The sequence below is a fragment of the Metarhizium acridum genome (assembly GCF_019434415.1).
Source record: "Metarhizium acridum strain ARSEF 324 chromosome Unknown scaffold_276, whole genome shotgun sequence".
Lineage (NCBI taxonomy): Eukaryota > Fungi > Ascomycota > Sordariomycetes > Hypocreales > Clavicipitaceae > Metarhizium > Metarhizium acridum.
The window spans coordinates 80,836-102,697 of NW_027094025.1; the positions used below are offsets into that span (position 1 = coordinate 80,836).

The following is a 21,862-nucleotide window of genomic DNA, read 5'->3' on the forward strand; positions in this document are numbered from 1 at the left end:
TATCAGGTTCGAAATCTGCATTTAAAGACGTAGATGTGGACGAGGTAGATGATCGTGTGTAAGCAAGAGTCCCGCCATTCTTGGACCGAGTCATTTCACTAATTGTAGACATTTTCTTAGATGCCCAAACGACAGGGGCGGTTTGGTAAGACACTGTTAGGGATGCGTGACGAGGCGGCCCAAACGGATTTGACGAGGCCGTGACGTACTCGATTTCTGGTGTCTCGAACAAGGAGACTTGCCTCCTAGTACCCCCGCTCGATGGTGCCATTCTTGCGAATATGCGAAACTTGGTCCTTGTCACTTGTGTCTAATCTCCCCGCCAGGAAGGTTATGGGACCGATAATTGATGCCCAGGACCACGACGGAGCGTAGTACGACTTGTGCCGCCTGGGATAAACCGGAGGCCTTGCATGGTTGAACAGTGGACCCCTAAAAGGCGCAGAAGATAATTCGGTCTTCACACCAAGAGCGTAGTCAACCCTCCACTTCAGAAACTCGGACAGCTTTTGCTTCCAGATACCACAGATATAATCTGCCTTAGCCGCTGTGGCCATGTAACTTGCTAGCCCGGACAGAGCATGCAGGGTATCGGTGCTGTAGGTGAGTTGCCTCTGTGTAAACTCACTCACAAAGTGAGTCCATAGTAGTATGTCGACTTCGTCATGCGTAATAGAGTTGCGCCTGCCAGGCTGCGCTACTCGCAGGGCACTATCGGTAAGCAATGCCTTGAACCTTGACTCCTTGTCGAAGTTTGTAGGTGTGGGTTGGCACTCGCAGGCTCGCGTCTCGGGGCATTCCCAGGCAAACTCGGATCGGCCAAAGTGTAGCACCCGAGGCGCAAGCACTCTCTCTTGTAGCGTCCATCCTCGCAAGTTTAAAAGACTCCGGGAGGTTTCCGGAGGTGCGTTAAAGTCTCCAATTCTATGGCAGACCTCCATGTGGAACGGATCGCGCAGGTGAATGAGTCTGACGTAGGCTCTGAGTTTGCTGAACAACGGTCCTTTGGAATCCACGGCGTAGCTGGTCGGGCCGGCGCCAGCAGTAGAGTTAAAACAACCGCCATGGGGGTTCGGCGAATCGTCTGCAGAAATCATGGCACAGCAGTTTGCGTAAACGTGCTTCATGTTAGCAGCCTCCCTCTGCCAGTCCTCTTGGCTGTCCTGCACAATGCAAGGCGAGTCAATCCATAGATACTGGATACCGAGGCTTCGGGTGATGGTCACCGCGTCCTGAAATGTCTTTGGCAGACTTTTATATGCGATGGTTTTCATTCTCTGCGAGATGGTGTTGGTTGTGGTGGTGATTGGGCTGACGCCACCCCAGCTATGGCTCAACGTGACGTAGTCAGCGAGCTCTCCGGTGCTGATATAGAGGTGAGGGTCTTTACCTGCTGAGCCGACTCGAACTACTCTCTTTGGTAACAATCCAGTGCTATACGGACAGTGCTTGTGGCTTACAATACATTCCCGGAGATACTTGCGCGCGATTGCAGCACGTTCTTCGGACCAGTTCGAGAAGACCGTGTCCCGACCAATTCCCACAGTGGGCCATGTTGTTCGGGTTCCTCTATAAAGGTACGCGGCAAATTAATGCTGCAAGTAACGAGTAGCAAGGTGATGAATGAGATGAATGTCGAACTTGTCGAGTTTGCTCGCTTACTCTCTTTCACGTATATCTCAACCCTCCTGGATAGTCGGGAGGTTAGGCGACCGGAGCTCAACAGTAGCGGCTTCCCAAGAGCCATGGGGTGAAGAGTCAGATTTGTCGCGGGTTGGTTGCCCCATATACCTTGACCGTGGACATCTGTTATCTTTGCTAGACAGTCGCAGAGAAACTGGCAGCCATTGCAGCCGCGGGAGGCCGAGTAAGTCAGCGAGGCCATGCTCAGAAAATGCACGACCTCTGCGTCCGGGGGCATCCCCCTCCGGAAATCGAAGTATTTGCAATGAATGCAAATGAATGTGCCTGAAAACTCTCGAGGCGCGTGAACCTTCCTAGTCTCGGATACACTCATGGCTCCAGCCCAGAACTTAGCTTCCCACGAAGCGTCGACGACATCCGCGTTCTTCCACCCTAGAAACAATTCAGCATTGGCATCTACGGCGAGCAGCCGTTCCGCGTCCTGCAAAAGCTCGGCCACATCGCCATGGCCAGCCAAATTCGCCAGGTAACGTGCCGTGGTGCCACGATTGCTCTGTTGTCGTGGACCAGCGCCTCGCCGCAGTAAGAAAACCACAGCGTCTTTGTGCCCAAAATACGATGCAGCAGACAGTCCCGTGTCACCGATGCCATTTCGACCAAGAATAGGAAACCCTGCGCTGTCGAGCATCTCGAGAATTCCAACATGACCTGTTCCTACCGCTCTAATGACAACATCGACCTTGGATTCTTCCGACATGAAGCCGCCACACCTATCGAGGTAAAATTGCACCATCTTGCGCCTATTGTGTATAGCCGCCACACACATGGGCGTTGCCCCATGACCATCCCGGGCCAAGATGTCGATGCCGTGGTCGATTAGAATCTCAGCTGTGTTCATGTTACCGCCCTTGGCCGCCGCATGCAGAGCCGTCTTGCCATCGGCATAAGTGGCAAACACATCGGCGCCGGCCCTGATTAGCTCTCGCAGGGCACCTTCGTTGCCATACTCTGCTGCGATGTGAAGCGCTGTCTGGCCAGCGGGATTGGTGCCGCTCGCATTCACGTCGGCGCCGTATTCAATGAGCAGCGGCAGCATGGAATCCCTCCACGAGGCAGCCGCCATATGGAGGACTGACTCTCCGGTACCAGGCTCACAGAACGTCTTGGCCGTTGCGTCTGCGCCGGATTCCCACAAGAGCTGAAATACTTGGTCGTCCCCAGCCAATATAGCAAAGAAGAGAGCTGTCAGCCAATTGGCTCTGGGTTCAAGATCAGGGCCATACTTTAACAACTTTGCCGTCACGGTCGGATTCAGCGTCATAGCCGCTACATGTACCGGCCTCAAGGTCGAGAGGCTACCCAAGGCCTCAACATCGGCCCCCCAAGCTGAGTAGCAACTCCACGGCTCCAAGTTGTCCCTGTTTGATGGCCAGTAACAATGGAGTCGAGCATTTGCTGTCTACGGCATCGATCACCGCTCCTTCACCTAGCCGCTTGTGGATGGTTAGCAGGAGGCCTTTGGATGCTGAATCGTGTAGGGAAATTCCTGAATCGTCTAGACTGGCGGCCGCTGTCCGATCACAGTTTAAACGGTCAGTAACGCTGTTTACCGTCTGATCTATGGTCGAAGCATCAGTTGCACTATTTGTCCGATCTTGGTTTACACCACCAGTGGCGCCGTTTGCCGTGGCGGTGGAGCGAGAACGTCGAAAACGGTGAACCATGCGTCGCATTGTGCCACAGTGGAAAGACAGATAGAGATAGAGATGGTACTGAGTTTGAAGATGTCTAGTTTGCATGCCGTGACACCCACCAGTTATTTGCCAACCTAAGAGCCCACCTCCTCAGATAATCGGGTTCAGCTCAGCTCAGCGCCCAAGCTCAGCGCAACCGACATTAACCCTGATGCAGCCTTTCTCAGACTGCCGATCATAATCTATTGTGGAAGCTTCTTACCTATACGGAGTATTAAAGGAGGCAATAGGTGTAGTCTAGGGATCATCAACGTTATCTGGCACGAATCTGGTAATGATATATTAGAGCACTGGAAATCTGTTGTGATGCGTTCCTTGAAAGACGACCTCAATAAACGAACTCTGTTGACAGATCCGGTTCTGTTCTGGGAGAGACAGCAGATCTCTAGTTAATTGGGTACAATAAATAAAATACAGTTTATTACGAAATTCGAAACTTCCATAGCAGAAGAAAATTATATATTCTGCGGAAACTAAGGTAGACCAAAATATTTTAAGCGGCTAATAAGAGAACTAATGTAGGTCACGCCACTGTCACCCCGTGCCTGTTAGGGGTTAGCAATCTAACTCTACAATCTATCTATTAACTTATTTAAAAAAGAAAAAAAAAAGAAGAAAAATAAAAAAAACGGGCTAGATGGAGGGCATATAGTAACACTGTATTTCAGCCGTACCTTGACTAGGGAACCGTAATTAACCACACAAGACACTATGAAAGCATCGCGATGCGTTAGACACACAAGCCGAATTGGTGATATTATTAACTCATATGATATATCCAAGGTTCATGTGTCTAATAAACACTATTACCTAATTACGCCCTAGACTATATAATATTAATACTACAAGCACGTGGGCGTAGTATAAGATAGATATATAGTATTTAAGGCTTTCTTCCGTATACAATATATATTCTCTGAATGCCACCAACGCGCTTCATTTCCTCGGCAGTATGCTCGGGCAGAGTCTCCAATTGGTCCCGGGGCATAGAAAGAGGCAAAGCTACATATCCTATGGTTAGTTTTACGAGAGAAGGGAGAACTCGGGCTAGGCACTGACCGCGAGCCATAGGCAGGAAACCCGCCAGCGCAGAACTAATCTGCCAGGTGCTTTTCTGAGCCATCTCTGGTTTGGGATTCAGCGCCCCTACCGGGACGTCAATAACGACCTGGTGCACGTCTTCCATTCCGGCCTCTTCAAGCCATTCTTTGATCCGGAGCGGGTAGTCATAGCCAAAGCCATTGACTGTGAAAATTTCACGAATCATTGACTCAGCCCTTTCAAAAGCACCCGGGTTTGGAGGATTATGGTCTTGCTCCAGGATCTCAACCCAGCCTCCTGGCTTGACAAGATCGCACAAGTTCTTGACAGCCGTGGCCGCTGGGCAGTATTCGCAGCCAGGCAGGACGAGTCGCTGGTGTACGTAGTCGAAGCTACCCAGCCAGCTCTGTGGCCAAGGGCTGTCTACTCGCTGAACTTGGAACGAAATACCTTCGGGCGGAGTAGGCGGGAACATTCTCTCTACTGAGTCCGTTCCTATCAAGACGTTGTCTTTATAACGTAGGTACGCACGAAGATCGATGAGCCATCGTCCTAAGAGGGATTTAGTACTTATTGAGATGTAGTGGCTTCCATAGTTGGTGTCGGTATACCATCAGCTGTTCCGCTGTCCAAAATTCGCAAGCCGTTTCGCCCTAGGTCGACTGGGGCAAACACAAGCTTGCCCATGGCGTCCAAAAAAACTTCATGCTGCGCGGCTAAACGAGCAACTTCCTCGTCATGGTATTCTAGATGATATTCTCCTTTGGCTCTCGCTCTCACCAATGGATCCGCGTCTTTTACGCCTGCTGAGCTGTCCATCTGCAACGTGTTTGACATGTTTGTCTAGAGTGACGCGAGGGAATGTGCGTCTTATTGTTCTTAACACAGCTGTTGCAATAGAGTATACAAGTAGCCAAGCCTAGTGAGCGTTTGGCAAAGATGTATAGTAGAGAATCGTTGCCTTCCTAGGAAGGAAAGCTCGATTAAGTGTTCGAGACTACGCAATTATGGGTCTTTTGCGGCATTTCACTATCACCTCAGTATCGTTCGATAATGAGACTTTATGCAGCGAGAAAACTCCATATGCCCTTTTGCGGTTGCGGGCTTGCGAATGAGGTGTCATTGCAGCATGCCACAGAGCACTCGCGTAGGTTCAATAACGCATGTATAGCAAGCACCAGATATTGCTATTATGTAACTACCAACGCGTTTCTCTACGCCATGTTGCCAGACCTGCCGTCGGCCCCTCCTCGTCGCAGGCGTGGGTGGAGGCGGCTAAGATAAGAGCCGGGTATGAACTTTCACGACATGCCGCATATGCGGAAGCAACGAATTCGGCCGTCCCAATTTGGAAGCCTCGAATGGATCAGGACAGGAGATTTAGATTATTTTGTCAATGCAGAGGGGCTCGCGCAATCACAAACAGTCAAGATACAAGCCCATTGAGCCTACATCATCTGGCACTTCTTGTTCCGATCACTGTCTTTGACGATTACGATTGAGCCTTAGCAAAAAGATTGGAAGCTGTCATGAGCAAAGTTACAATGGACACTTCATTCTGGAGAGATAATCCAATGAGCGGCATTTTTGGCGGAAGTAGGTTTTCAGCCATTGTCTATTCCTTTGCAGTTGTACTGGCGATTGTCCCAGTGTGCATTTGGTATACAATCACAGAGGGAACCGCGGGCAATCGCGCAATATCGTATCTAATCAACGTAAGGACTGCAAAGCACAAGTTGGCATCCATGTATATTAATTGTTCATTGCAGCTTTACCTCTGCTGGCGTTATCCAATCAAATCAACTGATGGAAAGACTTCTCTCCCGACTGCGTCGTACACGTTCCCCAACGGACAAGGAAACGTCGCCAAGTTCTTGGAAGGCGAAACAGGGTCGCGGAAATGGCAACAGGAATTAGGGTCAATTTATCGAATTTGGACGGGGTTTGACTCAGAAGTGTAAGTTCACAGAGACTCAGAGTGTCAAAACGTCCATGGTGTTCTGATACATGTATAGTGTCTTGATGCGGCCGGAACAAGTACAAGCTGTCTTTAAAGACTCTCATTTGCACGTCAAAGGCGAATCGATGGACTCTGGCTGGCTGTGTGGGGAGGTTCTCGGACATTGTCTAGGTCTGCTGAATCAGGCAGAGTGGGATAGAGTTCGTGCACCTTTCGTCAACACTTTTCATCGCAATCAGTCGTCATCCTACATTCCACTGATTCAGCGAAGAGTGGAAAGACACTTTAACAAATTGGAGAAAGCCAAAGAACAGGGCGACAAGTGCTTGCTAGTCCAACCTTCCAAACATCTCAAGTTGCTGCCTCTTTGGATACTATGTGATGTCATCTATGGTGATCTCACGGCATCGATGGAGCTCCAGTTTGAAGAAATTATCCCCCTTCGAGAGACACTCTGGTGCCAGATCATGAGCGGTGGTGTTTCTCGATTCTCTCTCAGTCGGTTCCTGCCAATTTCGACCAACAAAAGACTCAAGATGTTTAAGGAGAAGTGGGCTCGCTTCAACGACCAAGCTTATGACAGGGCCAAGAAGATTTATCCCAACCATCCGATTGTCGGACTGTACGATGCTGTTGACCAGGGGGTCGTGTCCAAGACTCAGCTACTTCACACTCTTGACGAGGCATTGTTCGCCAATCTAGACGTCACAATTGGGAATTTCTCCTGGATTCCACTTTTCCTCGCTGCACATCAAGATGTTCAAGACGATCTACGACTGGAGATAAGTGCAGCTAGAAAGCAAGACACGGAGGACGACTCGTGGACTCAGTATATCACGGGAAGCTCGACGTTATTGATGGCCTGCTTGCTTGAGTATGCGCGCCTCAAGCCCATGGCACCCTTTTCCATCCCACAGGCAGCGCCAACCGACCGTGTCGTGGATAATTTTGTCATACCCGCCGGCACAAACTTCATTGTGGACACGTACGCGCTCAACGTTCTCGATCCATACTGGGGCAAAGACAATACCAAATACCGACCGAAGCGGTTTCTAGAAACCAAAAGCCCCGGCGAGATGCGCTACAGGTTCTGGCGCTACGGCTTTGGACCAAGACAATGCCTCGGCAAAAATGTTGCAGACCTGGTGCTTAAAGTGCTGCTTACGCACATGGTGCAGAATTATCGCCTCAGACTTTCGGCTGGGGATAGCACGAATATTGGGGATTGGGAACGAGTGGTTGGCTCGTGGATAAGCTCGAGCAACTCTACGATTGTTTGCGAAAGAGTAAATTGAGCCCGTCTGTGAAGCCGGAATATGGCAGATTCTCCAGGGTAAGGGTGACGGGGGAGACGAGAAGATAATCCTTGAGCTATTAGTTATAGTCTAGCTTGTAGGTAGAAAAATGAAAAGTAGTTCGACGTATTATGCCCATGACTTTGCATTTCATGCGTGGTGGGAAAATTAAAAGTTTAAAAGCGCATGCTGAGGAAAATAGCGATAGCGACAACTAGTATATATTTGTCTTGAGGGCAAGGGTCGATGACCAAATGCCGGCTACAGTACTTGTCCTCGAGTCGACGCTCCAGGAAATGCTACTGTAAGCTAAGCCGGTACCAATTCCATGGCACAGGGCCAAGCGTTTCTCAAATCATACTTACAGGCGATTTTCCAACCGCTCTGCGCAGCAAGAGAATCCCACTCCCATTCTTCTCTCTCCAAACCATTTGCAGCCATCATAACTGACAAGTCTGCCATGCGAGACAGATGGCCGGATCGGCCCTTTTTCAGCAGAATCTCAAGCAGCACAAGCCTTGATTTCGGGCCGGGGATGATTGCTTTGCGAATGTTCTTCAGAATAGTGACAACGTCGTCGTCCTTCCAGTCATGGAGACACCATTTCATGCAGTACACTTCATAGCTGGGGATTTCTTTGAAAAAATCCCCGGCGTGTAGATTCTCTTTGCTGACCCTGTCTCCCACGTCTCGGTACAGGCCGTCTGGGTCACAGAAATTGGCAATTGCCTGGCTGATAACCTCGGGGCGATCGAAGATGCCACCGCGCAAGTTTGGGAATGTTCGGAGCAACATGGCAATCAGCCCGCCGCCTCCACCGCCAATGTCGACAATGAGTCCGCCGGCAACTTGCTCCCAGGGATAGTCTGCGAGGATGCCGGGAGCTTGTGCAATGGCGCCGCCGCCAAGTGTCCTGTGCACACGATCCAGTGATCCCTGTGCCGCAAACCAGGAGAACATGTCCAAGTCGGTGTTAAAGTTGATTTGAGACGGCATTCGCTTCTCGCCTTGGCGACAGGAGGCTGGGATCCCACGCGCCATGTCGTAGAACTCGTTGCCGTAAAGGTCAACCCAGTTCCTCCAGCCGGTCCAGTGATCCTTCAGCAGCAGGGTCGAGCACTCGTTATTGGAGTAGAGGGCAGTATCGTGCTCATAGGCAAAAATTCCGGCGCTCTGCAGAACCCGCATAACCTGCCTCAGCCTGTCTTCGCGGGCGCCACATGCTTGGGCGAGTTGGGCGATGGTGAGGGCGCCCTGCTGCTGAAGGATGTCGGGCACGTCCAGCTCAACTGCAGCATTCAAGCACTTGCAGTTGGCCGAGCCTGCGAGATGGGTAAGTCTTGGGCAACAGTCGGGGGGGGGGGATTAGGGAGACGGAAGCTGACGAACCTAGAAAGTGGTCGGCCAGGATGGCGGTTCGCGGTTCAAGCAGCAGCTTAGCTTCCTGCAGCAGATCAACGGCCTCTGTTGACAAGTCATAGAGGTGTTTTTCCGGGAGTTCATCTGGGGAGTGCAGGCTCTGCATCAGCTCGTGCCTGCAGTCACTGCCGAGAGTCTTCAGGGCAGTGCGCAAGACGCCATTCAGCTCCGTGAGCGCTTTCTCGATGTCTTCAATGGCCATGGTCATGGTGATACTGGGGACAGTACTAGTGCCTGATGGTATTGGCAGCTGCGAGGGTGTTCAGCAAGAAGCAAAGTCTCGGAGAAAGCATTCCGCGAGCTGGTGAAGAGTTATCACGCGCTGCCCCGAAGCATGCTCCATGTCCGTACCGCCATGCTCCTTACTCCCAACTCGTCTGAATGAGGCAGTTCCGAATAAGCAGGCCAGCGGGCCGTCAGCATCGGCATCGCTCGGCATCGCTATCAATTGATGCTTTATTCGGCATGGCGTCACGCGGCCTACATATGTAAGTCCGACACTGCCACGGTCCACTCGGTAGGCCGCGCCGGCTTGCAGACAGCATCGATTAATGTCGGAGTCAGTTGGTCAGGAGCGTCCGAGAGGAGAACGGGACATGGATCCCACCGAATCCGCAGATCCACCGCGGGTAACTATATTGCACCTGCATGAAGGCACGGGAACCTGGTACCTCTATATCAAGGGCGGCTAGGGATGCTGTTATCTTGCCAAGCACGGCTCCTTTGATTTGAATATTTCATTATCGAGGTATTGCTTCAGAAGAGGAACTATTCGGGTGCTGGGCGCAGCCGAGCCAAGCAAGATAGATTATCACGGCCCGCAGCGGGAATTCAAGAAGGTGCCGCGTTGTGACCCAATTGCTTCCGGGAGTTATAGTACTCCGTGCTGTGTATATATTTATCTACTCTCGCGGAATATATAGTAGGCACTCAGTGAGATCGAAGACACATGATAGCGTTGTCCTCTCATTCCAGCCGCACCACCCTGGTCCACGATATGGATCAACATTGTCGTGCCACCATGGATAACATAATCTTATCCGAGCTTGCCAAAGGCCTAAAGTTATCCAAGCAAGACATCACACCGAACTCAACCTTCCATCAAGCTGGCGGTGATTCCATCACAGCGCTGCGTGTCTCCGCCGCCTGCAAAGGGCAGGGTGTATCCATCAACGTCTCTTCCATCCTCAATAGTCAAACTATCTCTGAACTACTCCAAAGTGCAAAGTGGCTTCCCGGCCATGAGCAAGATTTCGCCCCAGAGGAAAATACCCAGAACGTCCACAGAGTGTGCGACAGAGACGCATCTGCATTGCCTAGTCTTGGTGGCGCCGTCCCTGACAATTTGGCTTCAGCTACCACGAATGGCACCAACGGCATACATAGTGCGCATGGAAACCCTGGTATAGTTAAGACGCATGACTCCCAAGGCGTGCAAATGCATCAGAGAAGCAGCAGACGTGCCGACGCTGGTGTTTGCAAGATGATGTCGCTCCAGTCTTCTCTCGTGCTGGACACGAGGGCAAGACCAGGCAACAATGTTATTAGCTATTTTCAAGAGTATACGTACTCGCCGGCTCAAGTTGCAACTTTGAAACAGGCATGGCAACAAGTCATTCGATCAGAGCCTATTTTTCGCGCCGTCTTCGACGACGAAACGTTTTGGGACGACGGAATCGCCTTTTTCTCATGGTCAGAGAGCATGCACCGCGACGAGCGCCAGTTTGAGCAAGAGCTTGAATCCATTAGCGCACCCCCGATGCTGGATCCGGCGACAGAATTCAAGGTCGTGACCCTCATGGGGAAGAAGAGCGTTCTTGTCTGGCACGTCCATCATGCTCTCGTTGATGGATACTCGGCGCACTTGCTCCTGCGAAAAGTGAACACGGTGATAAATGGGGGCCAGATTAGCCAAGGCTATTCTTTCGACGATTTGGCCCGCGGCTGGCAAATGTACCAGGCGCTATTTCAGCAACAGGCGACGCGCTTCTGGAGAGAGTACTTGACGGGCATGACGGCCGTTAACAACCATTTACTACTGCCGCCGCCTCAAGATCAGCACCGTGACGACAGGCCTTCTTCAGGCGTTGTCACTTTCTCTGCCCCGGCGCAATGCTGCCTGCAATTCGCTGAAGCTAATGAAATCCCGCTCTCCGCTGTATACTACGCTGCCTGGGCACTGACCCTCTCCATTTACACCGGCTCCGATGCTGTCTTGTTTGGCGTCTTGTTCGCCAACAGGTCGCTCCCGGTTCCCGCCATTCGAGATACCGTCGGCCCAATGATGAATACTCTGCCGCTTCTGTTGTGTCTGGATCGGAGAAAAACACTGAGAGACCTTCTTCACTACACGGCTGAGCGCCTATCCAAGCTTCGGGAGTATGAATGGAGTGTTCCCGACCAGCGCTGCCCGATGACATCGGTGTTGGCCATGCAGTATGACTATGAGACTAATACGGATCCAAAGTTTCAAACTGTATCGTCTTATACTAGACTGCAATCGAGCATCCCCGTTAATCTGTTTCTTGGTCCAAAGGACAGAATCCAGATTAACTACGACAAGAACTTGTACGACCATGCAGACATTGAAAAGCTCGGTCAAATGTACATTCACGCCATTGGTGCTCTGATGGAGTCCGAAATGGTTCTACTGGATGAGTATTTCAGACAACCTCTCCCACCCAGTATGTGGAAGGAGATCATGTTATACGGCAACTGCGCTTCCACCCACAGTCGGGGTGAGGGAGAAGATACATTGACTAGCCTCTTTGACACTCGCCTTGAAAGCATTCCGGATGCTCCCGCCGCCATCAGAGGCGACAGCTCAATTACCTACGCTCAACTTGACGAGGCAGCCACAAAGGTCGCTTCCAGATTGTGCAAGGCGGTATCACCGGGGGACGTCGTATGCGTCCACGCTGATCGCTCCATCAACTGGATCATTGCCATATATGCAGTCCTCAAAGCTCGGGCGGTGTATTGTCCTTTGGACCCGGCCATACCTGCAGAGCTGAGGAATACCTATTTTGAAACCTCGGGAAGCGGACTTTTTCTGTCCACCTGGGACTCGTGCAAAGACAAGAAACCACAGTCAGCCCCCCTCTGCTATTCCATGGAGGAGCTTCTACACGGCGACACAAACCCCTCCGATATTTCGGCGCTCCTGCAAAGACCCGGGGCATCGAAGAAGGATACAGCATACCTTTGCTTTACCTCGGGCTCATCCGGCCTACCCAAAGGAGTTGCATGCACTCATGAGGGGATTGTGGCGTTTCAGAAAGACTACGACGCTCGCCTTCGCATGCGGCCACATCTCAAAGTAGCCCAAATCATGTCCCCGGCTTTCGATGGGAGCATACATGAAATATTTTCGTGCTTGTCGTACGGTGGAACCATTCTACTGAGCGAGACAGCCGACGTATTGAGCAATTTGCAGAAAGCCGATGTTGCCATGATAACCCCGTCAGTCGCGAAACTATTGAACCCTCGCGACTATCAAAATCTCGAAGCCGTACGTCAAAACGAACCTGACGAATGTAGTTTAGCCCGAATGCTGATACTGGAAAACAGATTTACATGGTTGGGGAGCATCTTCCACAGGCCGTGTGCGATGCGTGGTCTGCCGTGATGCCCGCCTTCAATCTCTACGGCCCAACAGAGTCCAGTTGTGGTTCGACTTGTAAAAGCTTGGTGTGCGGCGACAAGGTCACCATTGGACGGCCTGTGCAATCAACGCGAATCTACATCTTGGACCAGCATCAATTCCCGCTCCCTCCTGGAGCTATCGGCGAACTCTACACCGCAGGGGTGCAAGTCTCGCCGGGATATATTAAACGGCCAAAGGAGACCGCGAGGAACTTTTTGAAGGACACAATTTGCCCCGAGACGAATCAGACAATGTACCGGACTCAGGACCGTGGTTACTGGAGTCAATCGGGGGAGATTTGTCTGCTCGGGCGGTCCGATAGACAGATCAAGCTGCGAGGCTTCCGTCTTGATCTGGACGATCTCGAAATCAGAATGGTCAAATGCTCTAGTGCCACTTCGGTAGCCCTTGCCCGCAAGGAGGATATGCTCGTGGCAATGATACAGCCTGAAACTACGGATGTCGCCTTGTTTGAGGAGGCGATCAAAAAGGTGCTTCCGCCGCAAGCGCTGCCTAGGCTCATCAAAGCCGTTGAAAAGTTCCCGCTGGGCAATGCGGGAAAGCTGGACTACAAGGCAATTTCAACAGCATTCTCTTTGGAAGAGGCAGAGGCACCGCCCTCCGACCCTTCCGCGTCGCCCTCAATCGTCAGAGAGGATGCGAAAAATACAATCGCTTCTGTTTGGCGCACCGTCCTGAATCTGGACGATAGTCAGGCCTTAAATGAGGATTCAAGCTTTTTGGAACTTGGTGGCCACTCTCTCGAACAAATCGCCCTATCCAGTCGTCTGTCCTCGGCTCTCAACACCCGCGTCACCCTGGCCGATGTCATGCAAAACATAACTTTTGGCGACCAGGTCAGAAGGTTTCGGTCCCCTTCTTCAAACTCCGCACACGGTCAACTAGTCCGTGGGCTAAGGCCTACTGGGCAATTGACTGGCGTCGAAGGCCAAATTGAAGCTCTATGGCGGTCTTTGCTATCTCTGGATAGCAAGTACTCTCTCAATGGTGATTCAAACTTCATAGAGTTGGGTGGTGATTCTATCCTCCAGCAGAAACTGGCATCTCGCCTGTCTATTATTGGAGGTCAGAGGATACCGTTGCTCGATGTTATAAAATCCCCCCGTCTAGGCGATCAACTCGCTCTACTCTCCGCTTCCAGCGTTGACCGTCAGACCGGCGTTTCTGCGCCAAATATGGGTTCAACTTTGGGCCACAGCGCTCTATCTCCCATTGAACAAGAATGGCTTCAAAAGTATAAGCTGGGCAAAGGTTCTTCCTCTTTTAACGTGAATTTTGTCTGTGCTTTGAGCGAGGATGTGGACATCAAGAGGTTGGAGCAGGCATGGAACAAGGTGCTAGCACGCCATGGCATCTTGAGCTCTTTTTTTCCAAACGATCACGATCGAGTATATTCGAAAATGCCGCCTCGAGTTATTCTCACGGATAAAGTTAATATTCAAGAGGAGGTGAACCGAGAATTCAAGCTGTATGAGGAGCTTCCCATACGTATATTCCTCTCACCGACTACACTTGTCTTAGTGGCCTCGCACATTGTTTTAGACCTGACAGCTTTGAACGTCATACTTTCAGATGTTCAGATGTATTGGAATGGCAAGACTCCCGACACCGTGCCGAGGGAGTATGGTCAGACAAGCCAGTGGAGCCGCCGTGTTTCTCAAGATGACCTTGATTTCTGGGGCCATCTTTCAGATTTGCCCCCTTACTGTGAACCAACCCGCCTTGACTACCGTGGAAAGTCCCGGGTCTGCAAGTTACTGCCAGATACTTTCCGGGCCATGGTTCATCTTTCGGCGAAACACGGCATTACACTACACCAGCTTTCTTTGGCGGCAGTTGCACTTGCAATCCGGCATGGCAATCCTGATGGCAGGTCTGCCATGCTGGGATCGCCGTACTTGAATCGTGGCGTGGAAGACTTCGACACCGTCGGCCTCTTCCTGGAGCCGTTGGTCATACGTGTCCAAGATCCTTGGTCAAGTGAAGCAGACTCAATCCATGGAAGCCATGGTCGAGAGGACCCTTGGGCTCTGACGTTTTGCAAGAAAGTGGCTGCGGCAAGCCAGCAGGCCCTTTCTCACACTATCCCCTGGAACGAGCTCCTCAAAGAGCATGCTGTCACGCCAGATCATCCAAATGTTCCTTTTATCGAAGCAATGGTGACGTTTCATGATAACCGAGGGCGCGAAACACTTTCCATCGACGGGGCTCAGCCATTGTACACATGGTGCGAAGGAGCCAAATTCAAAATCATGTTTGAGTTCCTAGCCCTCACCAACGAGACTGCGATGCTAAGAATGGAGTATGACAACCTTTTATATAGTGAGACTGAAGCTAGTTATATCCAATCTCGGGTGATAGCGGCAATTGATGGACTCACACAAGAGCTGGACAGGGCAGAAATTAAAGGGATAATGCAGCAGGCCATGCTGAGACAACAACACCCGAGCGACGACGGAAGTAAATATTTTGGCGCCAAGTTGGCCGAGTTATAAAACTGTACCTACAATTGCATTCTAGCTTAGAACTGGGAAGTTTCTGTGTTAGATAGCTGCTACGACCTAGTTCATACGCTGCATCGTATGTCACAAGATTGGCCGGGTACATGAGTCCATCGAGTTTGTACGGAAAGCTTCTAGCAGCTTCAATAGAAATACTACTGTAAGCCTCTTTCTGCGGCCTCTACTTTTCCTTCTTTAAATGAACAGCTAACGCAGCTGACTCTTCCGGTACCTTCCTTTGTTACCTATCCAAGGCTTAGGTACACACTGAAGTCGTGTTAGATGGCTCCCAAGGCGAATCAACAGTAGGTGCCTACGAAGGCAGGAGCCTACTATTCGATGATAAACACCCTTATTATCGAGCAACTCTTTATGACTTCCCCGTTCCACAAGGCATCCACCTTCCCCAATTAGGAAGATGAAATCCGAATTTTGCACTGTAGCCAGCGGATGCACAATAACAACCATAGTCCTGCCCTTGTCTGCTTTCTCCAAGGCGGCCTGCACCAGTTTCTCGCTTTCTGAGACGAGCGAGCTGGTTGCTTCGTCAAGGAGTATGACCTGCCGTAGGACCTGCCGGCTACGGATTATTGCTCTGGCAGGCCGAGTCGTTTTTGTCCGCCGGACAGAGAGACACCAGGAGAGCCGATTTTGGTATTATAGCTATCGGCTACAGCAATTACAAGATTATTAATCGAAGCATTACGGCATGTAACGTAAGATGCTCATCAGTAACGGTGGTCGGATCGAGACCGAGCAGAATATTATCTCGGATAGTGCCTGTGCTAGTCAGTATGCGCTGGGATGCAACAGTCAATAGTAAAGTGCTTGCCTTGGAGTATATCGGCATCTTGGGCCACTAGAGCCAGTTTCCTGTGGCAGGCACGTATATTAACGTTCAGATATCTCCTTACCGTTCTAAAAAATCTAGCCCTGCTCGGGTTCGTGAAGCCTCTCGAGTAAAGATATCATGCTAGACTTCTCACAGACAGACGGACCGGCAAGAGCCGCGAACCGTCCTACTTTAATTGTCAAGCTGAGATTCCTTAAAATGGTGTCTTCCGAATGGGATATCCCAGGTTGAAAAATTTAAGCTTGGCCCCAGACACTCCATCTTGGAGACTAGGTTCATTTCCGCATTGATGTTCCATTCGGGACTCCGTTTCATTGAAAATACCATACGGTTTGATGCGGTAGTAGCTTGGGCAGCGTTGGGCCTAAAACTCAAGCTTTGCCCAAGTCCCTCGGAAACACTTATGAGTCACGACGGCCATGAAGGACACAAAGAACGCCATTACGCCAATTCCTCCTCAAGAAAGTAGCTTGCCGTCGTAGTAGAATATTAGAGCTTGGCAACCAAACGCAGCACTATCCGAAAATCCAAGCACGATGCTAGCCCAACCCACCTTTTTTTACGTAAATGTAAAATCGTCGTCACACATCGTCTCGAATCGCGTAGCTTTAGAATTCTCTAGTGTTAGTAAAGTAATAGTTCGAAAAGCGTTCATAGCTTGCAAAGCACATTAATAACTCTCTGCGAGAACCTAATCATTCATATTTTCGAATTTTGCCCCGTATCTAAAACGAAGTACCCAGAAAAGAGGCATATTAACATAACAAGGCCAATTAAAACTAGTGCCAACTTCCACGCATAAATAATAGCCATAATAGTGCCGCCGATAATATTAAAAATCGAAACACAAACTATGGCCATATTACCACCTATTAGTTCTTCAAGCTTCATTGGGTCGTCCTTGATACGAGATACTAGGAAGTACTTAGCACGAACAAAGGATCCTACAAGTGAAGACGAAACGGAGGTCAAAAAGTAAGCAATGCCTGCAACATCTGCAAAAACTGCCCACATCCCCGCCATAAACTCCATCTCATCTATGAGCGTGGAGGGGTCAACCTTACACTTGAAGAGACTTGTGGACCTAGAAAAGAGCCATACGTGTAAATACTAGGCGGCCCCAGCCGCACCTGTGAAAATAATCGACAATATTGTCATGTACATACCAATAGCACTTAGACTGGATGAAGAATTGCCCAAAGCTCGCAACGAAACTTCGACCTATTTCTTTCACGTCTCGAATATTATATGAGAGCGGCTCACGGCTTTCAGGTCTTACCTTGCCCTTTTAACGAGTCATTGTGCCACTTTCGTCCGTTCATGGCCATGTTTAACAGTATCCGCCGAGTCGCCGAGTGAAAGTACTTGAGCATGAACGAGTCTAGAGTACATTCTTCCCTTTATTAGAATAGGATTCTCATGAGTGCCTGACTCAACGACTTGGCTAACCTTCCAAATGACGATATAGTGGGCGGCTTTTATCGTTGAGAGGTGGTGCGCAATTATAATCGTCGTTCTTTTCTGAGCAACCCTATCAGAGCTTCCTCAACAACCCGTTCGCTTCGTGCATCTATAGCACTAGTTGCTTCTTCGAGGACGAGAATTTTTGCCCTCTTAACGATAGATCGAGCGATAGCGATTCCTTAACGCTGGCCGCCGCCCTCACCGACTTCTTGTATTTATAGAGATCTTCGGTTCCTTCAGGACTTAAAAACCAAGGACCTTTAATACTAAAAACTGTTATTATATGGATTTAGGTATTGACTCCAAGCCCTCCTTGAGCCCTCATCACACGGCCATCGTGCTCACTACAGCTTGGTGCTATTTAATTCCTCTCACGATAGGAGTGTACATATATTTTTGCCATGCAACTATAATAGGAGCTGAAATTGGTACGTTTAGTACATCAAAGAAAGCTAGGGATTTGCCGCCTTTTTTGTGCGACCATTGCCGCTCGCAACCTAGCTGTGACTTTTTGATAGACTGGTCTCTTCAAAATGTGACATCTATGCCCCGACTTCTCCCAAACATCACTTGGCAAACTAATATCTGCGCCGCTGTCAAGTAATAGCTGTACTATTTCTAGTTGTTCAGCCTCCATAGCTAGTTCGACAGCTCTACCACACTTGGAAGTATCATGAAGGGCAATATTAGGGTCTGCCCCATGCGAGAGTAATAACCGAACTACATCAATTTCATGCTTCTGGATTGCCCGGATAAGAGGGGGTTTAAACTCTTCTGGTCGAGAAACATCATAGCCCTCAAAACTAAGATCCCACGATGGCTGAGGGTATGGGCGATCATCCTTTCCAAAGTCGCAGTGAACACCGTAGCCTAAGAGAAGTCTGACCATGTTTGTATCTCGTTGGTCGACGGCGAGACCTAAAGATTGAGTACAGGCCACCCGATTCGTTTTTAAAACAAGAGCTACCGCAATAGCAAGGTGCCCGACTTTCACAGCCTGGATTAACGCAGGACCACCAAAATCAGCGCTCGCGCCATGCTCCAGGAACAGGCAAACTAGATGGAGGTTTTTATGCTTGACTGCCCAATGGAGTGGGCTCTTCCGGTCCCGCCCAAAAGTCTCGACATTTAAGTCTATGTCATATTCTAGTAGCTCCGAGACAGCATGGTCGTATCCGGCTTGCAACGCAGCCTCAAGCGCGTCCAACTTGTGCGTTAAACTAGGTGTGGTATCCGAGCTAACACTGCTATAAGTTGCAGCGTCCTGGGTAGTGTAAGGATCGACAGCACGAGAAGGAACTGGTCTTGTTTCCCCTGTGACACGATTGTAGAAATGGAAGCTTTGCGGCTGTGCCTCTCTCCACACGAGGTCCCATTCATTATCCGCTTGAATAGTCGTCTCCGGGATCTTGGAGTCCCTCCCTCTTTGGGCCATAGCCCAGCTGTTCAATTCTTTGAATATTGATGGTGGCTCTGGTAGCTCAAAGCTTCCAGACACACCATGTTGCTCAAAGAATCCAGATACGTGGTTTGGTGTGAAGTTGCAGGATCCGCATAGAGGATTAGAGCCAGGTGTATATTCTGGCTTGAAATCAGGTTCGTAGTTCCGCTGGAGAACCACCTGCCAGTCAATATCCTTGAAAAATGAATGATTCTTAACTTCAGACGCGCCGTTTGCGCCTAGGCGTTGCTCCGGCCTGCGATCAAGAAGGCAAGTTATAAGGTCCTTGGCTGCTGCGGATACATTGCCAGGAAACTCAAGAGGCTGTTTGAGGATCTTTTCCATAATCTTATTAGGATTTTCGTCGTAAAATAATGGAACTCCCACGAGCATTTTGTAGAGGAAGATTCCCAATGTCCAGTAGTCTGCTAGTCGAGTTGCCTCTTTGCCGAGGAGTAGTTCCGGTGCCGGATACTCGGCTACTCTAGGTGTCGTATAACCCCTATTCTTTGTCTCTAGGATAAAGAGACCAAAGCCGCACAGAACAACATGTCCTGAAAAGTCTAGAAGAACATTTTGAGGCTTTAGCCAACTAAAGATTTTATGAAAATCGTGTAGATATTCTAGCGCGCACAAAATCTCTGCGATATATAGTCGAGACATACCAGTATCAAAACAACGCTGGTGCTGAATGTGATGAAAAAGATGTCCGCCGCTAACGTACGGCGAAAGGAGGTGTAATTCATATTCAGATTCATAAGAATGTATAACTGGGGCGATAAAAGGATGGTTGATTTGGGACGGTAAGAATGGTATCAGGTTAGACGAAAAAAAATGCTCATTTGAGAACGACCCATCAGCGTATCTTTGCCCTATATCTTTGGGCATGAATACTCCAACGTATCTTGAGCTGCTCCATATCATATCATTCCCGAATGACCGAAACTTCGCTATTGCTGGCGCCTGCTTCGAAGTGTCCTGATATTCGAAACTAATACGAACTCTGGCAGCACAATCATGGCCCACTGGCAGCCAGTGTGATTTGGCGGTTTTTGAAATATCAAAAGGTTTCACTCGTGCTGCACCTAAAAGTACGGCTGGCGCATCTTCTGTATCACGGACATAGAAGGAAATGGTCAACTCTGCAAAACGAGTCACGTAGAATTTGCAGACATTGTAATCTTTTTGCACCATCCTAGGTTCGCTTGCGGATACCAGATAGGGTTCCACTGGCACTTCATATTGATCGTAATTCAAGAGTGCATACCGCAGTTTACCATGTAGTGTAGGCAGGCCAGGGGCCTCATGAAGGGTCACCGTTAAGATACAGGGTGGCACAATATCCGGCTCTCTGAAGTCTAAGCAACGGTATTATCAGCACCGCACGAAACGCGATAGAGACTTGAATAATTGCTGCTTACTCTCACCCATAATCACAGCCCCTCTAGAGTCTATAGATTTTGTCGATGTTGCGAGAACGCGCGGTGGTTGCTACTTAGGGTGGGAGAATAATTGCATAGGAGGTGGAAGATGTAACTGACACACATTTAGCAGGCGGGTGGGGCTTTTATTTATTTAATAGCACTATATTAGTAAGTGCCTAGTGTGCTGCCTAGATAGGAATATGCACATGTGGTAAAGGTTGCTTCGTATTGCATGCTTTTGACCGTGTAGTTGCATACCACTCAGGCCAAAAATGTAACCAACTACCTACCTACCTAGGTAGGTAGGTAGTCTATACGGATTCGGACACGTACATGCCCCGCCTTGAGATAAGTAACCACTAAAAGTACCTAGTCTTAGGGGTTAGTTGAATGCAATCGAAGCATTGCCATCCCGACTTCAAGAAGGCCACGACTGTCGAACTGCCGGCAGCCTTCTCTACCAACTTCCCCACGACACTTGATGTGCAGAAAAAACTGCCCAATCAGTAACAGGCATATATCACGAATCATGTGCGAACGACCCGGGTGGAATCGTGGGCCAAATGTGAGAGGGGCAGAGCCAAGCGCCACGGGAGCCGACCGAGCAGCCTGCCAGACTCATTACAGATGTCAGCTGCTAGTATTCGAAGCCCATGATCGTGCAGGAGGGCGGAAGGCGCACCCTCCTTGCAAAAGCCGGGCCTTCTTGACTATCTACCGGTAAAGATGAAAAGTAGATTAGCTAGGTAACAGCAGAAAGCCACCATCATAGCTTTTGTGCAAAGTTCTTCAAGTCTGCATGATTAGGAGCGGCCGGGAGCCGAACAAATTTCCTTTCTGTTTATAATAACAGCCTTGTAGGTGCGAAGTATATCCATGACATATTGGTTACGAGGAGTTAGACCACAAGCGGCCACGCATAGGGCCCAGATTATTTAGAGGTGATTCCTTCAGCAAATTTCGCTTCATGGACTCTTGGTGCTAATGCTTAGCTGAACGAAATGCCTCGGCTCGTGACCAATATGTCATTGAGCCGGCACTATTCTATGATTTTAAAGGAATTTGTATAGCCCTGGGTGCCCATCACGTTGCCTATTGTCCGGATCTGGCTGTTAGTAGTTAAGAGACCTTGGAAGTCTATCGGAGAGTCGAGGGTAATATTCTGGCAAGGTTTAGGGCCAAAAAGTCACAAGGCTTTGCGTATAATGTATTTGGTTAATAAATATCACACTTTGACGCAAACTCTGGTGAAAGATTACGAAGCAACTTACAAACCAGTGTGTCAATGGAATATAAGGGGGTATAATTGCTATTAAATTAGAGCGCGTTCTTTCTCGTGATACAGTGAATACAGTCGGTGTTGTTAATGTGTGTGACTTGGTGGTCGTCAAAACGAGAG

At 49.7% G+C, this 21,862-nt stretch overlaps 6 protein-coding genes across 7 annotated transcripts; 2 read left to right on the forward strand and 4 right to left on the reverse strand.

Annotated features, from left to right (window-relative positions):
• Positions 1-245: 245 nt before the first annotated feature.
• J3458_013109 (uncharacterized protein) lies at positions 246-2,965 on the reverse strand (the record flags this gene model as incomplete). Its single annotated transcript, XM_007816367.2, has 2 exons — positions 246-1,567; positions 1,663-2,965. The coding sequence occupies 2 exons, from the start codon at positions 2,963-2,965 to the stop codon at positions 246-248; spliced, it is 2,625 nt and encodes an 874-aa protein (XP_007814558.2).
• Positions 2,966-4,140: 1,175 nt separating this feature from the next.
• Positions 4,141-5,553, reverse strand: J3458_013110 (uncharacterized protein). Its single transcript, XM_066120254.1, has 3 exons — positions 5,051-5,553; positions 4,458-4,991; positions 4,141-4,400 (listed from the first exon to the last, which is right to left on the reverse strand). The coding sequence occupies exons 1-3, from the start codon at positions 5,274-5,276 to the stop codon at positions 4,282-4,284; spliced, it is 879 nt and encodes a 292-aa protein (XP_065974539.1). The 5' UTR covers positions 5,277-5,553; the 3' UTR covers positions 4,141-4,281.
• Positions 5,554-5,983: 430 nt separating this feature from the next.
• J3458_013111 (uncharacterized protein) lies at positions 5,984-7,694 on the forward strand (the record flags this gene model as incomplete). The annotated part of the gene is made up of 3 exons (XM_007816365.2): positions 5,984-6,154; positions 6,209-6,396; positions 6,455-7,694. 3 exons carry the CDS (start codon positions 5,984-5,986, stop codon positions 7,692-7,694), a joined length of 1,599 nt encoding a protein of 532 aa, XP_007814556.2.
• A 309-nt stretch (positions 7,695-8,003) lies between these two features.
• Positions 8,004-9,321, reverse strand: J3458_013112 (uncharacterized protein; the record flags this gene model as incomplete). Its single annotated transcript, XM_007816364.1, has 2 exons — positions 8,004-9,016; positions 9,084-9,321. 2 exons carry the CDS (start codon positions 9,319-9,321, stop codon positions 8,004-8,006), a joined length of 1,251 nt encoding a protein of 416 aa, XP_007814555.1.
• A 766-nt stretch (positions 9,322-10,087) lies between these two features.
• J3458_013113 (Nonribosomal peptide synthetase) lies at positions 10,088-15,457 on the forward strand. The gene is made up of 2 exons (XM_007816363.2): positions 10,088-12,624; positions 12,684-15,457. Exons 1-2 carry the CDS (start codon positions 10,111-10,113, stop codon positions 15,273-15,275), a joined length of 5,106 nt encoding a protein of 1,701 aa, XP_007814554.2. The 5' UTR covers positions 10,088-10,110; the 3' UTR covers positions 15,276-15,457.
• Positions 15,458-17,991: 2,534 nt separating this feature from the next.
• Positions 17,992-20,550, reverse strand: J3458_013114 (uncharacterized protein; the record flags this gene model as incomplete). 2 transcript variants are annotated; one of them, XM_066120255.1, is made up of 2 exons in its annotated part: positions 19,705-20,550; positions 17,992-19,602 (listed from the first exon to the last, which is right to left on the reverse strand). In XM_066120255.1, exons 1-2 carry the CDS (start codon positions 20,231-20,233, stop codon positions 18,041-18,043), a joined length of 2,091 nt encoding a protein of 696 aa, XP_065974540.1. In that variant the 5' UTR covers positions 20,234-20,550. The 2 variants fall into 2 exon arrangements, with proteins under 2 accessions (XP_065974540.1, XP_065974541.1); XM_066120256.1 differs by having other exon boundaries at positions 18,041-20,397; positions 20,461-20,550.
• Positions 20,551-21,862: the final 1,312 nt, after the last annotated feature.

Excerpts from the sequence above, each read along its gene's own strand:
- J3458_013110 (XM_066120254.1), bottom strand. The coding sequence starts at position 5,276 with ATGTCAAACACGTTGCAGATGGACAGCTCAGCAGGCGTAAAAGACGCG. Across the intron at positions 4,992-5,050 it reads GGACAGCGGAACAGCTGATG|GACGATGGCTCATCGATCTT; the intron begins GTATACCGACAC and ends AATCCCTCTTAG. Across the intron at positions 4,401-4,457 it reads TTTCCTGCCTATGGCTCGCG|CTTTGCCTCTTTCTATGCCC; the intron begins GTCAGTGCCTAG and ends TAGGATATGTAG.
- J3458_013113 (XM_007816363.2), top strand. The coding sequence starts at position 10,111 with ATGGATCAACATTGTCGTGCCACCATGGATAACATAATCTTATCCGAG. Across the intron at positions 12,625-12,683 it reads ACTATCAAAATCTCGAAGCC|ATTTACATGGTTGGGGAGCA; the intron begins GTACGTCAAAAC and ends ACTGGAAAACAG.